Here is a 13059-nt window from a genome sequence, read left to right on the forward strand (position 1 = left end):
GAAGGAGCTCCTGGTCCAGGAGGAGGAGTCACGCTCACCTGGAGCAGCAGGTACAGACTAGACGAGGAAGAAACCCAAGTATCACTTTAAACACGGGGGGAAGATAGAGAACTACAGTATAACAGAGAAACTCACAGATGACCAGCATCTGGATATTGGAAGTTATAAAACTGGAGTATGGATCAAGGTTCTGCACATGCGAATGTGATTCATCATCATCATTCAAGACTGGGTAGTAACAAACAAATGCTGGACAAGAGAACATTTTTAAAAGTTTGCTGCGCCAAAAATCTGAAAAAATAATGTCTAACATCTCTTTGTGTTGTGTATCAGGTGAAGTGAGGGCAAATAACGAATTTCAGACTGAAGCATTCTCAGTCGTAAAATGGCCAAACTGATTTTTAAAGCAATTGGTATCACATGCAAGGACACTGAAAAGTCCTGCTGCTTTGAAAAGATGACAAGAAGGTATCATCAAGTGAATCTGTGTGATCCCATGTCAGCAGGATGTTGAACCGCCTGCAGGGGACGATGTGATGTGGGAATCGTAAATCTCAATGTGAGATGGGAAATATGTTCAGTCTCTATGTATCTTCCAAAAAATTTGTAAAACTGTCTGAAAAAGGAAACTTAACATCAGTGCTTGGTATGAAAGTGACAGGGGGCCTTGACGAGTCGGTTTTGGTAATTTTACAAATTGAAATGTTGGAGCAGCACAGTGGTGGAGGAGCTAAGCTGTGAAAATGTAGAGGACCTCCTGCAGGGTGGAGGAGGGTGGCAGATGCATACCCACTGTGGCTGACTGCTGTTGTTGCTGTTCCTCCAGGTTTCCCAAGGGGACGCTACTGAGAAGCTGGCTCACCAAGTCGCGGCCCAGGTTGCTGCTGCTGATCGCGGGGTTGAAGAGGCCTCAGGTGACCCTCATGAGGAGGAAAAGGATGAAGCGCACAAAAGTAGCAAAGGCCACGTAAGCGGTAAATATGGCTTATGTTGCATGGAGGAATACTGAACCCCACCCCAAACCAAAAGATACGAGAAAGCGGCTGGCAAGAAAAACCAGTGCCTAAATGTCCAAGTGAAGCCTGCGAAAAAAGTGCAATTGTAACGCGACACAGTTGAAAAACCAAAAAACCCCCCAAAAAAACAGTAGGGGGCGCCTACTCGGTGCAGTGATAAAATCACCCGCCCACCGGCAGCCGAGCCTCTGGTTTGGTCGGATGTCCCAAGTGCAGCTGGCCTGTTTGTGGGTGGGAAGCCGGTGGCAGAGTCGAGTCCTTGTTGCTGGACTAGTGAACATTTTGGGCAACAAACCTTTTTGTTGCCCAAAAAGATGTCAGAGACCGATTTCTCCTCTGGACGTCCAGTGGTTCAGTTCCTATAGGTAGCACTTCCTGTTAGCTTAGCATAAAGACTTGAAGTCTATGGGAGTTATTAGCCTGGCTCCATCAAAGAAAAAAAAAATCTTACAGCAGCTCTGAAGCTGTCTGATTTACACAGTGGATCATGTGGATTTGAAATACAGGTCTTAGAATTAAAAACAAAATAAACCTGAAGGTCACAGAAGATCCACCGTAAATTAACCTCGCCTCAAACTCGACAGCAGAGTCCAGATTGTATTAATTCTGTAGTAATGAAACTCAAATTAAAAACGGAAGTAGTTCTGGTCACATTCTGTGACATCTTGCTGCCTGCAGAGTTTGAGAAACAGATTTACAACCGGCATCATGTTGTCTTCAGTCTCAGAGGAAAACTACTCGCAAAACACAGAAGCAGCACAGAACGATGTTGTGGTCTTGCGTCGGCCTACAGGCACTGATCATGACGCTTCGGTGGCATTATAAAACAGAAGTATGAGTCACATCCCCATGCCAGCATTATGGGGTCGACAGCAACAAGGACTGTGGTCCAAACTCGGAGCAGGCAACCAGTCAGACTGGGGCAAAACCTGTTGAATCGGTTTTGCAACACAGCGACTTCATAAACCGTTCAGGCCAAAAGAAAATCCAGCCAGCACGATGTACCGAATCCTCAGAGGGTTCTCTCTCCAATAGCGTCTTTCTGAGCAAACTCTGGTGGCCAAATGAGGGAAAGGGGAACGTCCTCTTACTGTCTCAGTGCGTCCAAAAACTGGAGTTTAAGCCAACCACTCTTTGTAAGTCAACATCATGTTTTGGGAGCACTGAAACAGGAAGGGGACATTCTTCTTTTATCCAGCTCCTATATAGAGTCCGGTGGATGTGCGTAAAACCTTTGCAATTTTTGTAAATTCGTGGCCCGTTGTTTTTATGATTTTCTTAAGGTGTCTGGAAATGTCACCAACAACACAATCATAAAATAAAGGACCAGAACCGAGAACCGAGAACCAGAATATTTTTTGAGGTATTATAAATGCTCATGTAAATGACACAAACTGCATAGCTGATTTAATGCGTTGAGGTTACTTTACAGTCTTTACTCCGTGACAGGGTGCTATTGGCTGCAGGGGGGTTTTGTGTTCGGCTTGTGGTTGTTGTATAGACAGAACGTCATGTTTTTAATGTTTTTGTCTTAGCTTTTGGTTTGGTGTCTGTTTTCATTTGCTTGCCTTAAGCTATTTTTAAGTGATACTTTGGGTTCTTTCCTATATAGAGGTCATTTCTCCTCCACCTGAGTGTGATGGGTCCTCCAACTGTGACCCGTGAGCTCCTCCCTGTGGTGAAAACGAGCACTTCACCCAGACTGTTTTCCAAAATGAATTAAGTGGATCCCAAAAACCAAACAAACATGTATTGTTGTGCATCCTTCAAGACATTTTTTGGTCATAAAATAGTGTTTGCTGGTCCAGATCCACTTCATTTATTTTGGAGAACAACAGTCCCAGTGAAGCGCTCGTTGTCCCCACAGGTGAATGAACTATTACACTCGTATGGAGGAGAAAATACCTTGATATGAGGGAGAGACCACAACCATTAACACTTCAGGAGCACTTACCCTGTGCAAGGTAAACGTAGAAAATGGCTTCTGTACAAACGGCTGGAATCAGTGCAAGAACCCGAATTCTTTCTCTTCCAGAACCTGCAGCCGAATGCCCCACTTTACCTGAGTCCTTGACAGAGAGGATCGACTTGTCCAAGTTAGATATGGAAGACAAAGAAAAGGAAGACCTACGTTTTGGATCTTTACCCCCGCAACGAACTAAAATCCAAGAGCCGCAAAACAGAGTGAACCCAGAGGACGAATCACAGAGATGTAAACCTCCTGACTAACCCTGGCCCTGGACGCCCTGCTTTATACCTTTTCACTACACACTTGTTTTGGCTCATTAGACTGTAATGAGTGTGACTTGTACATCATTCCCATCCAAAGACAAGCTTTTTGTTGAACAAACCCGACTGTCCCTGTGCTCTTAGTTTAGACTCTTCCCCGGTCCCAGCTGAATGTGTCCGAGTCTCTCAGACGAGAAGAGCCAAGTCTCCGAACCAGCTGCTGAGCTTGTTGATTAAATGGTGGCCTGACAGGACGACGTTTCCTGCCTCACATGCTTCTGTAAATCCAAAACAGTTTGAACCAAATGATAAACCTCTCATCCACTCAAAATGTGAAACTGCACTTGTCAAGTAAAGGTTTTGACACTTCACGTCAAGCATTAATGACAAAGCAGTTTGCTGTGTCAAGAACAGAGAATCGCAGTTACTGACCCCACTGCTTCCAAGAAAAAAATTGGTGAAATGAACCAATGAATTAAGATTCAGAAGATTTAATTGTGACGCTGCATGAGATGCACAAACTGAAGTCCTTGGTTGACTGCATGAGACACTTTTACAGACACAATCCTCTAGTTTATAGAAACACTGAATGATGAAAGTGGATATGTTTAGTTTTGCAACTTAACTTTTCATTTGCTAGATCCAAAGTCCTGTTTGTCCACAACCCGACTGCGTAGCTGCATCTGAGACTCAAATAACAGAGGTCTGGGGAAATCGCATGGTGGGATAACGAGACCCTGCTGAACCAAAGCCAGCAAATATGACAGACAGGATCCTCCCACAGGCTCCTGGGAATGTTTCTGGTTTGCTTTTCTGCCTGGGTGAACAAGTCTGCATTGTTAGCTTAGTTTAAACCATTTTAATTTCAGCTAATAGAAAAAAAAATTAGATTCATGACATTTTACTAGCATCACGCTCATGGAGTCAGCAAACAGCTTCTCAGCTTGAAGGCTTGGGACTGTGTGTTTACCACCACACACAACATGAAGAGGAACCACATGTTCCCTTACAAAACAAAGTCATACCCGAGCAGAGCCTTCCCTTGTACCTTTCAGGAGTAATATATTGTTTTTGCAGTGAGGTAAATGTCAACATCAGGGATTTATCCAGGCACCAGTTTGTAAGTTAGAAGTCAGAATAAGCTACTGCATGGCCGCAGCCCACGCTGGTGTCATGTCAGGTTTGTTTTGCCATCGCTAGCTAACTGCACCCACTTCCTTGTTGTTCCTGCGACAGGAAACAAAAGAGCAGCAGATCCAGACTTGTTCAAAATCTGAGTACTTTGAATGATGACAGCATCACCGTGTTTATATAAGCAGCTATATTTTTTTTCTCCAGACCCGAGCCGGAGGTGCGGCTACGCGACATTAGTCCATACATGGTTGTGGTAGATGTATGGCAGTCATATGGTAATGTTTTGATATGATGGATTCACCTAATAACAGAAAAACAAACAAACAAACAAACCAAACAGACTCCTGAAATCCCACCTGGACAGCTGACTCGAACATGGTAACACCTGCATGAAGTTCTGCGCTCCATGTTTCGCCGAGCTGTCGCCCCACATCTGCTTGAAAGGACCAAACCTGGAGGACGTCCAGAACATCCGAGGAAGCCGTTTTCCAGCCTTCCCTCAAATCTGCATGCTGACATCCATCAGTGTGTCCATCAGGAGAGCCTAGCCTTTGTTACCCATATCGACTTGCTGTAACAAGTGAGACATTTCAAGAATAAACTACAACTTAATGTAAAGTGTCAGAGAATGTTCTTATTGATTAACGGCGGGTTCCGGTGATCTGAGGGAACCTCGACGGATCTCAAGACGCCAACTGCGATTTCAGAAATGTTCTAGAAATCTTTGCTCTTGTGATGAACTTGAATATTTGATGAATTTATTTCCTGTTAATGACTTGACAGAGAGAATAAAACAGCTGAGCTCCTAGCGTTAATTATCGGGTGTACCGGGTGAGTCCACGTGCTAAGTTTTGTTGAAACGCCAACGCTACTAAAGAGGAATCTTAGAAATTCAAAACTAAACATTCTGACAGTGGGTCAAATCTTATTTAGACAATGAGAAAAATCAGGCTAACTGGCTACCTACAATGCTAACCAGCCTGTACTGATGAGCATTACAGCAGGCTATAGCTAACAGCCTAGTCAAGCTAACAGTATCTCTGTACCCATTAGCATTTCAGCAGGCTATAGCTAAAATTTCTTGTTATTCAGTTTAGCAGTAGGCTAAAGTTAACTAGCAGCAGCAGGTTAAAGCTCATTTAAAACACGAGAGATCCTGCTAACTGGCTAACCAAAATGCTAACCTGTCTCTACTGGTTAGCATCAGGCTACAGCTAACTGTATAGCCTAGTAACAGTTTCTTCCTTTTTCCCTTCAGAAAAAAAGTTGAATCACAATTCAAACTGGATCAAATCATGTTTTTTCATTGGTTTAGCATCACTGCTGTATTTATTGCTAAATTTTACAGTTTACAAACGGAGCAGCTTCAGTTATTCAGACTCATTAGCATTGTTTACATCGTTTACATTTTGCAGATTTACAGTATTTTACAGGGATTATTTTCAGCTTTAAATTAGAAAGGAAAGGGATCATCAGGTGGAAATCTGGAGGCTTCTTGACGACACTGTCATTATTTTGTTGTTTGGGGTTCCTGGTCACTTGGCTGTGAGTTTCTGCTGAATGTGTTTGTATCTGAGAAGCTCTTGGTCCGACACCGACGGCTTGAAGCTCTCCAACGCTCGGGAGAAATCCTCAGCGGAGAGGAGGAGCGGAGAATCCTCCGAGTCCAGACCTGAGGGAGCAAGGAGGCAGGGAAGGAAGGAAGGAAGGGAGGAGGGAAGGAGGGGAGGGAGGAGATAAAGAGATTGTTGAGAGAGAAAGAGAATGAGTTGAAAGACTGAGAAGCTTCATCAGAGCCTGGACTCTCAGCCAAACTGAAGTTATGAGGTTTCCACATGACAGCAGTGACTGACTCTTTCTTCTTTATTATTTGAATAAATAAATGACAGAAAATCTCCACCATCCAACAGTTCAGCCAGTCAGTCTAGTTACAGCGCTGTGATTCTGATTTTTTTTTTTTTTTTTTTTTTTTAAATGAGATTCAGGAGCTTCTATTCTGTTTATAATGCTTTCATTTTGGAATAAAGCACAGGATTACTACCAGGTTTTGCCTGGTAGTAAAGAAAATATTTTTGAATTTTTTTTGTTTTGTGAGTGAGTTTCTCTTGGGAAGCAGAACACAGGAACATGGAAGAAACATGAAAATGTGCTGAGGAATTAGGGTTTAATATCTAATTTCTGAATAAATCTGTCTGGTCAGTCAACACCAGAGATGGGGACTTTAGTCATTGCGACTTGGACTCAAGTCGACTCGAGTCACTGTTTTAATGACTTGCGACTTGACTTGACAAAAAATAAAAAACTTGAGACTCGACTTGGACTTTGAAGTTTAAGACTCGGGACTTGACTCGACTTGGGACATGATGACTTCAATGACTTGATTATTGTTCATTTCATGTTTTCAGTTTGAATATAAAATATAAAATAAATATCTCTAGCCTGTAATATTATGCGGTATACGAGCGCACGCTGGGAATGGTGTTGTAATGATTGGATGACGACCCTGTCAATCAGTTATTAATATCTTATATTCTCTCTTTATTAAGACCGGATTCTGCAGGTAAGATTGTAATAATATGACTTGACTTGACTTGACCCAAGGAAAAATTACTTGGGACTTGAAGGTTAAGACTTGAGACTTGCACATGGGTGACTTGATCCCATCTCTGGTCAACACTGAACTGTGCATTAGTCACTGTCTTTGGTGAAGACTAATATGTGGTGATGGAGCTGTTTTTCTTAGGTCTAAAGAGTTTTTTTTTTTTTTTGGAAGTCTGAGGTTTGAGCACTGAAGCAGCTTCACCTGCAGGACCGAGAAACGCCTCAGTCAGGATTAACGAACACGCTGTTTGTCCAGGTGTTTTCACAGGTTTGCTCTCTTGGCCTGGACGTTGTTTTGAACCTCATCAGCCTGATGTGGCACTGACACACAAAATCTTATTGAAGAAATGCTACCTGGTTAAAAAGTGATGGGAATCCTCCTAAACCCTGTCAACTAAACAGGCGAGCCAGCCGTCAGGAGACGCCGGGGTCAGGCAGAGGCTCCTCCTACCTTCAGAGATGAGAGAGATCTTCCTCTTGACGGCGGCCGTCATGGCGTCGGAGCAGAGAGCGTACAGGTCGGCGCCCGTCATGTGGGCGGGGCAACGCTCCACCAAGTCCTCCAGGTTCACCGCGGGGTCCAGCTGGAACCTGGACGCCGGACAGGAAGTCAAACAGAACGTGAAGAGAGTGTGGAGGAAGGAACCATTCTTCACCTCCCCGCCCCCCGTTCTGTATCTCCACCTGTCTTCCACCAACACCTGCCACCGATTTCATCTGAATTTCTCTCCAAGTAAGTCATACAGATGAACAGAGATTATGTTTAGGGGCTGTTTAAAGGCTTAATAAATGACTGGAGGGAAAACAGGCAGTGCACACGCAATGAGATCTGTATCAAAGTGACAGTTTATAAAACCAAACAATTATATGAATTAATTGTCTTCAAATCATCACTATCACCCGGTTAGACAGCTGGCACAGGCCGAAGTGTGGAAGCGTGGCCTCGCCTCAGCCAGTGAGCACAGAGTCAGCGAGGGAAGTCTGTTAGGCAGCTGGCATATACGTTGATGAAGAAGAGCAAAGGTCTTAATAAAACACTCTGGAGGAAGAGCTTCACTTACTTTCTGAGGACGGCCTTGAGAACCTGGAGCTGAGAGCCTCTGTCCTCGTTGATGCCGACGTAGACGAGCTTATCGAACCTGGAGGAGACAGGAGGACGTCAACGTTTCAAACTCTGTTAACGCCGCTGCTCTGATCTGTATGAGGCTTGGAGGGATGATGGATCCTGTTACTCTGTGGCCAAAGGCACGCCACGCCATTTGTAGTTTGTGATGTTACGTTGGAAAACAAATCTGATTCTTCTCTTGGGTATGTGTGATGGGAACCGAGTCCGAAGTCAGAGACTGAACCCAGATTTACGTGTAGAGGCTGAGACCAGCCCTTACTCTGCCTCTGATTGGTTAACCCTAACCCTAACCCTACCTGCACCCTGACCGTAACCTTAACCAACCTAAACCAACGGAGGTAACAAGTGGCAACGAGTACCAGCCAATCAGAGGCAGCGTAGCGGCAGGTGTAGTGCAGCCCGACTCAGAGGAAGACGACGTGTGGAGAAAAAAACTAAAGAAAGAAACCGAGCAAAACTGGAAAACAGCAGCATTTGGACGTACTTCAGCAACAAAGGAAATGATAAATCAGACTACAATATTCGCAAATCAAAAATATCACTTCAGGCCGTGCACTCTTTTGAACGGTTCTTCTAAAGGAACGGACCGATCAGAGCCGGTTCCCATCAAAGAGCCGTAACTCCCACCACTGTTTGAAGAGGACCAAGTGTTTTTCTCAGTTTATACTGCGATGTGTGTAAACCTGGACAGAACACACAGCGACCTGGGGCTGCACAAATCACTAGGGTTGGGTACCAAAACGCAGTGCCAATAGGGCACCGGTTCCGACGTAAACAGTAGTAATGACACTGAATAAGAACGAAAATTTCGGTGCCGCCCCCTGGTGTTCCGGCGTCAACTTGCGGTTGTTGAACGTGACGTCAGCGCCGCTGTTCAGCACACTTGTTGATCAGAACTGATAGTGAGAGGATCAATAATTTATATTGTTTAAAAATTTAAGTTAATATTGTGTTCATTTTGGCCCTGGAAATAAAGGGGTATTGTTTTTTGACAAAGTGTGTGCGTTTTTGTTTTTTTAAGTACCGGTTCGAGAACCGTTTAAGCACCGGAACCATTTAAAAAATACCGAGTAGGCACCGGGATCAGATAAAACCCAACTGATACCCAACCCTACAAGTCACTGCAGAAAATATTAGAATATTTATACATTTGCACCAGTTTCCATTTTAGGTCCAGAGGTTGTTTCCAACTTCCTAAATGACAAAATATCGGCTGGCAGAGAAAATGTAAAACCCTAACAAACAAATCAGACAGGAGGAGACGTTTCCACGTGGACGGGGAGTCACATTAACATCATAATTCAAAATGAAAGGCAACACTCCAACAGAGAAACAAATCCCCGTTGGTGAGCTCTGACCTGCCGGGCCGCAGCAGCGACTGGTCCAGGAGGTCGGGACGGTTCGTGGCCCCGATCACGAAAACCCCGACAGACGAGTGAAGCCCGTCCAGCTCGGCCACCAGCTGGGAGACGACCCTGTGAGACAAGAGGACACCGAAACTTTATCCATCCTGTGGAGAGACGGGCTCAGAGAGGACGGCCTCACATCAGGATACACACTGATCCTGAATATTCACCTTAAAAAACTGAACATACAGCTGAGACAGAACAAGAGAGAGCCAAGAGCTTAAAGGAAAATATTCTGTTTTTTAACCCAGAAGTTTTTTGTTTGTTTGTTTTAAATCAAATTTAGACGCACTTTTTCCTTCTGCTTTTAGTTCAGTCTGATCTCTAACGTCCTCATTTTCACCTGCTGATGGGTTTATTCCGTTTTTCTGGTTTTATTCATTTCCTCTTAACGTAAATTTCTTCTTTTAAATAACTGATTTTTAATTTTACCTTATTTTTCTCTTTTAATCCTGTGCATTTGTATTGTTAATCCTTCTGCCTCGATTGTAAAGCACTTTGGTTCGACTCCTGTTTTTAAATGAGCTGTAGAAATAAATATTATTTTATTTTATTTATCCTTTATTTTACCAGGAAGGTCCCATTGAGACACAATGTCTCTTCTTCCAGGGAGTCCTGAAAAATGATTTTTTAAAACTCAAAATGGTTTTTCTGTCGTCTCTCATGCCTTGGTGCAACAATAATGCAACAATTATGCATATGTACCTGTCTTAAAGTGCACATCCTGCAAATGACACGACTCATAACCCTTTATTTTGCTGTCATATCGATACTGATCAATACCGATCTATAATGATACCGAACCATCTGTGTCGATATGTGCATCAGCATGGAGTTTGTCATGATATTTCACAATATCGTTTTTTTTTTTTAGCACAGTTCTACCCAGTGCAGTTGGACAGTAGGACATAACATATGATAATTGGAGTAAAATGGTGATAATAAACATAATGCAACAACAATCTGAATGTGCTGACAATTCTGTTAAGCTGAAAAGTAAGAATTAAAAAGTACAAAAAAAAAAAACAAAAAAAAAACAAATAAATAAATTGGAGCTACAGTTTTATAAGGGTCTGAAAAATCTTCAGTTAGCAGAATAAATCCACAAAGTGATCTTGTGTTCGCCAGCTGGTGACTAAATGAATCAGGATGTTTTGGTTTGACCTCTAATTTCTAAAATGTCCAGAAGGCGTTAAGTGTGTTCATTTTACTTTTACTACAAAGGCTCACCTGTCCATCACCCCGCCAGAGTCTCCACTGCGCCCCCTGCTGGGCGCCAGAGAGTCCAGTTCGTCGAAGAAGACGACGCACGGAGCCGCCGACTTCGCTCTGGAGAAAACTGAACACAAGATCACATCAGAGTTTAGCCTCTTTACTTTCAGCGTCTTGACTTCAGTTTCTGAACTCGATCTGAAGGATTTACTGATCAGTTTTAAGTCATAACAGCAGAAATTCTCCACCTGAGGCTCTTTAGGTGCTCTTTTTTTTTCTCTCTGAATATCCAGTAAGAATGATTTAACCCCGTGTGAGCCGGTTTAGCTTTCCTTTGATTTTCCAGCAGGTTTGCTTGTTTAGTTTTAGTTTGAGTCACATTTTGCGATACAGACCTTCTCTGACGTTCTCCTCGCTCTGACCCACGTACATGTTGATGAGCTCTGGACCTTTAACACTGAAGGACAAAGACAAAAAACACACAGAGCAGTGCCTATTAGGGTCTAACATGACCAAAACATTTTTACGTATTGTTTTAAAAAAAGGAGCCCAAGAATATAAGAGTAAAATTACAAATAAACCTGCTCACTCAGTGCCTGATTCCAAGGAAATAGCAATTAAAACACGTCATTTCCATCATAAGACACAGTGCAAACATATCCAAAGTACATGGAGTTTAACTTTGTGTACAAAACTGTCAATCAATGTCCTTGAAAAAGTCCCTGCATGATGTTCAAAACCCTTTCCATGACCTCAGAGTCCATCACCTGCCTGTCGGTGTTCAAAGGTTACTGTTCCTTAAAGCCAGGGAGAGGAACCTCTGGCAAGCGAGAACGTTTCATCTGCTAACTCCTGCCTGAGCAAAGTAATGTAGGTCTTACCTGAGAAAAAATTATGGAGGTCCTACCTGAGGAAGTTTATTGATGTCCCTATCTGAGGAAGATGAAGGAGGTCTTACCTGAGGAAAATTATGGAGCTACCTGACATATCTGAGGAAGGTCATGGAGCTACCTGACGTACCTGAGGAAGGTCATGGAGCTCCCTGACGTACCTGAGGAAGGTCACGGAGCTACCTGACGTACCTGAGGAAGGTCACGGAGCTACCTGACGTACCTGAGGAAGGTCACGGAGCTACCTGACGTACCTGAGGAAGGTCACGGAGCTACCTGACGTACCTGAGGAAGGTCATGGAGCTACCTGACGTACCTGAGGAAGGTCATGGAGCTACCTGACGTACCTGAGGAAGGTCATGGAGCTCCCTGACGTACCTGAGGAAGGTCATGGAGCTACCTGACGTAACTGAGGAAGGTCATGGAGCTCCCTGACGTACCTGAGGAAGGTCATGGAGCTCCCTGACGTACCTGAGGAAGGTCATGGAGCTAGCTGACGTACCTGAGGAAGGTCATGGAGCTCCCTGACGTACCTGAGGAAGGTCATGGAGCTCCCTGACGTACCTGAGGAAGGTCATGGAGCTCCCTGACGTACCTGAGGAAGGTCATGGAGCTACCTGACGTACCTGAGGAAGGTCATGGAGCTAGCTGACGTACCTGAGGAAGGTCATGGAGCACTCTGTGGCCACGGCCTTGGCCAGCAGGGTCTTGCCGGTGCCGGGCGGGCCGTACAGCAGGACTCCGGTCCGGTTCAGACCCAGAGACAGCAGCTCGGGACGCTGCAGAGGAAGCTGAACCGTGTCGAGGATCTCCTTCTTCACCTGCTGGAGGCCTCCAACGTCCTGCCAGGACACACTGGGGATCTGCACACACACACACACACACACACACACACACACACACACACAGACCAGAAATCTAGGTCAAACTTGTTCTTAGCGAGGATTTAACACACAGTTCATCGTTACAAAGACCAGAAAACAAAACTAAATTAAAAACAGGAGGTAGTATTATTTAATGTTTATTTAAGTATTCATTTATCTATTGTTATTTTATTTTATTTTTTCCCTTTTGTTATTTTGTGTTACGCGTGTGCTGTAGTAGTGTGTTTTCAGAGAGAATAAGTTGTACTGTTGCATATTTGAAAATTTAAAAATAAAATATTCCAAAAAAAAAACAAAACAAAACAAAACTAAACTAAAAAAAAAAAAAAAAAAAACAGGAGGTAGTAACAGCATGGCTATGATGGCATATTAGGGCCACTGTAGGGATAAAAAAAATATAAAGCCCAGGGAGGGGGCAGAGAAAAAAAAAGTTATTAAAGTAACTTGACATAAAAAAAGTTGGATATTCTCTGAGATTTAAGTGGCACATTTACAAGAAAAACAATCACAAATGTAAGAGGCTCTTCTTTTTTCGTTGGTCGAGGCTCCACATGGCTTCAC

The 13059-nt window shown here is 43.7% G+C and overlaps 1 protein-coding gene across 1 annotated transcript in view; it reads right to left on the bottom strand.

Annotated features, from left to right (window-relative positions):
* Nucleotides 1-5667: 5667 nt before the first annotated feature.
* pex6 (peroxisomal biogenesis factor 6) overlaps nucleotides 5668-13059 on the bottom strand; it is an 18841-nt gene continuing 11449 nt past the window's right edge. Inside the window, exons 12-18 of the mRNA XM_030076131.1 lie at nucleotides 12272-12477; nucleotides 11120-11181; nucleotides 10743-10851; nucleotides 9465-9581; nucleotides 8042-8119; nucleotides 7432-7571; nucleotides 5668-6051 (exon numbers count right to left, since the gene is read on the bottom strand). Coding sequence (XP_029931991.1) covers nucleotides 5915-6051; nucleotides 7432-7571; nucleotides 8042-8119; nucleotides 9465-9581; nucleotides 10743-10851; nucleotides 11120-11181; nucleotides 12272-12477 — 849 coding nt within the window. The 3' untranslated portion in view covers nucleotides 5668-5914. The remainder of the gene's footprint in view (nucleotides 6052-7431; nucleotides 7572-8041; nucleotides 8120-9464; nucleotides 9582-10742; nucleotides 10852-11119; nucleotides 11182-12271; nucleotides 12478-13059) is intronic.

The sequence above is a fragment of the Myripristis murdjan genome, chromosome 1, assembly GCF_902150065.1.
Source record: "Myripristis murdjan chromosome 1, fMyrMur1.1, whole genome shotgun sequence".
Taxonomy (NCBI): domain Eukaryota; kingdom Metazoa; phylum Chordata; class Actinopteri; order Holocentriformes; family Holocentridae; genus Myripristis; species Myripristis murdjan.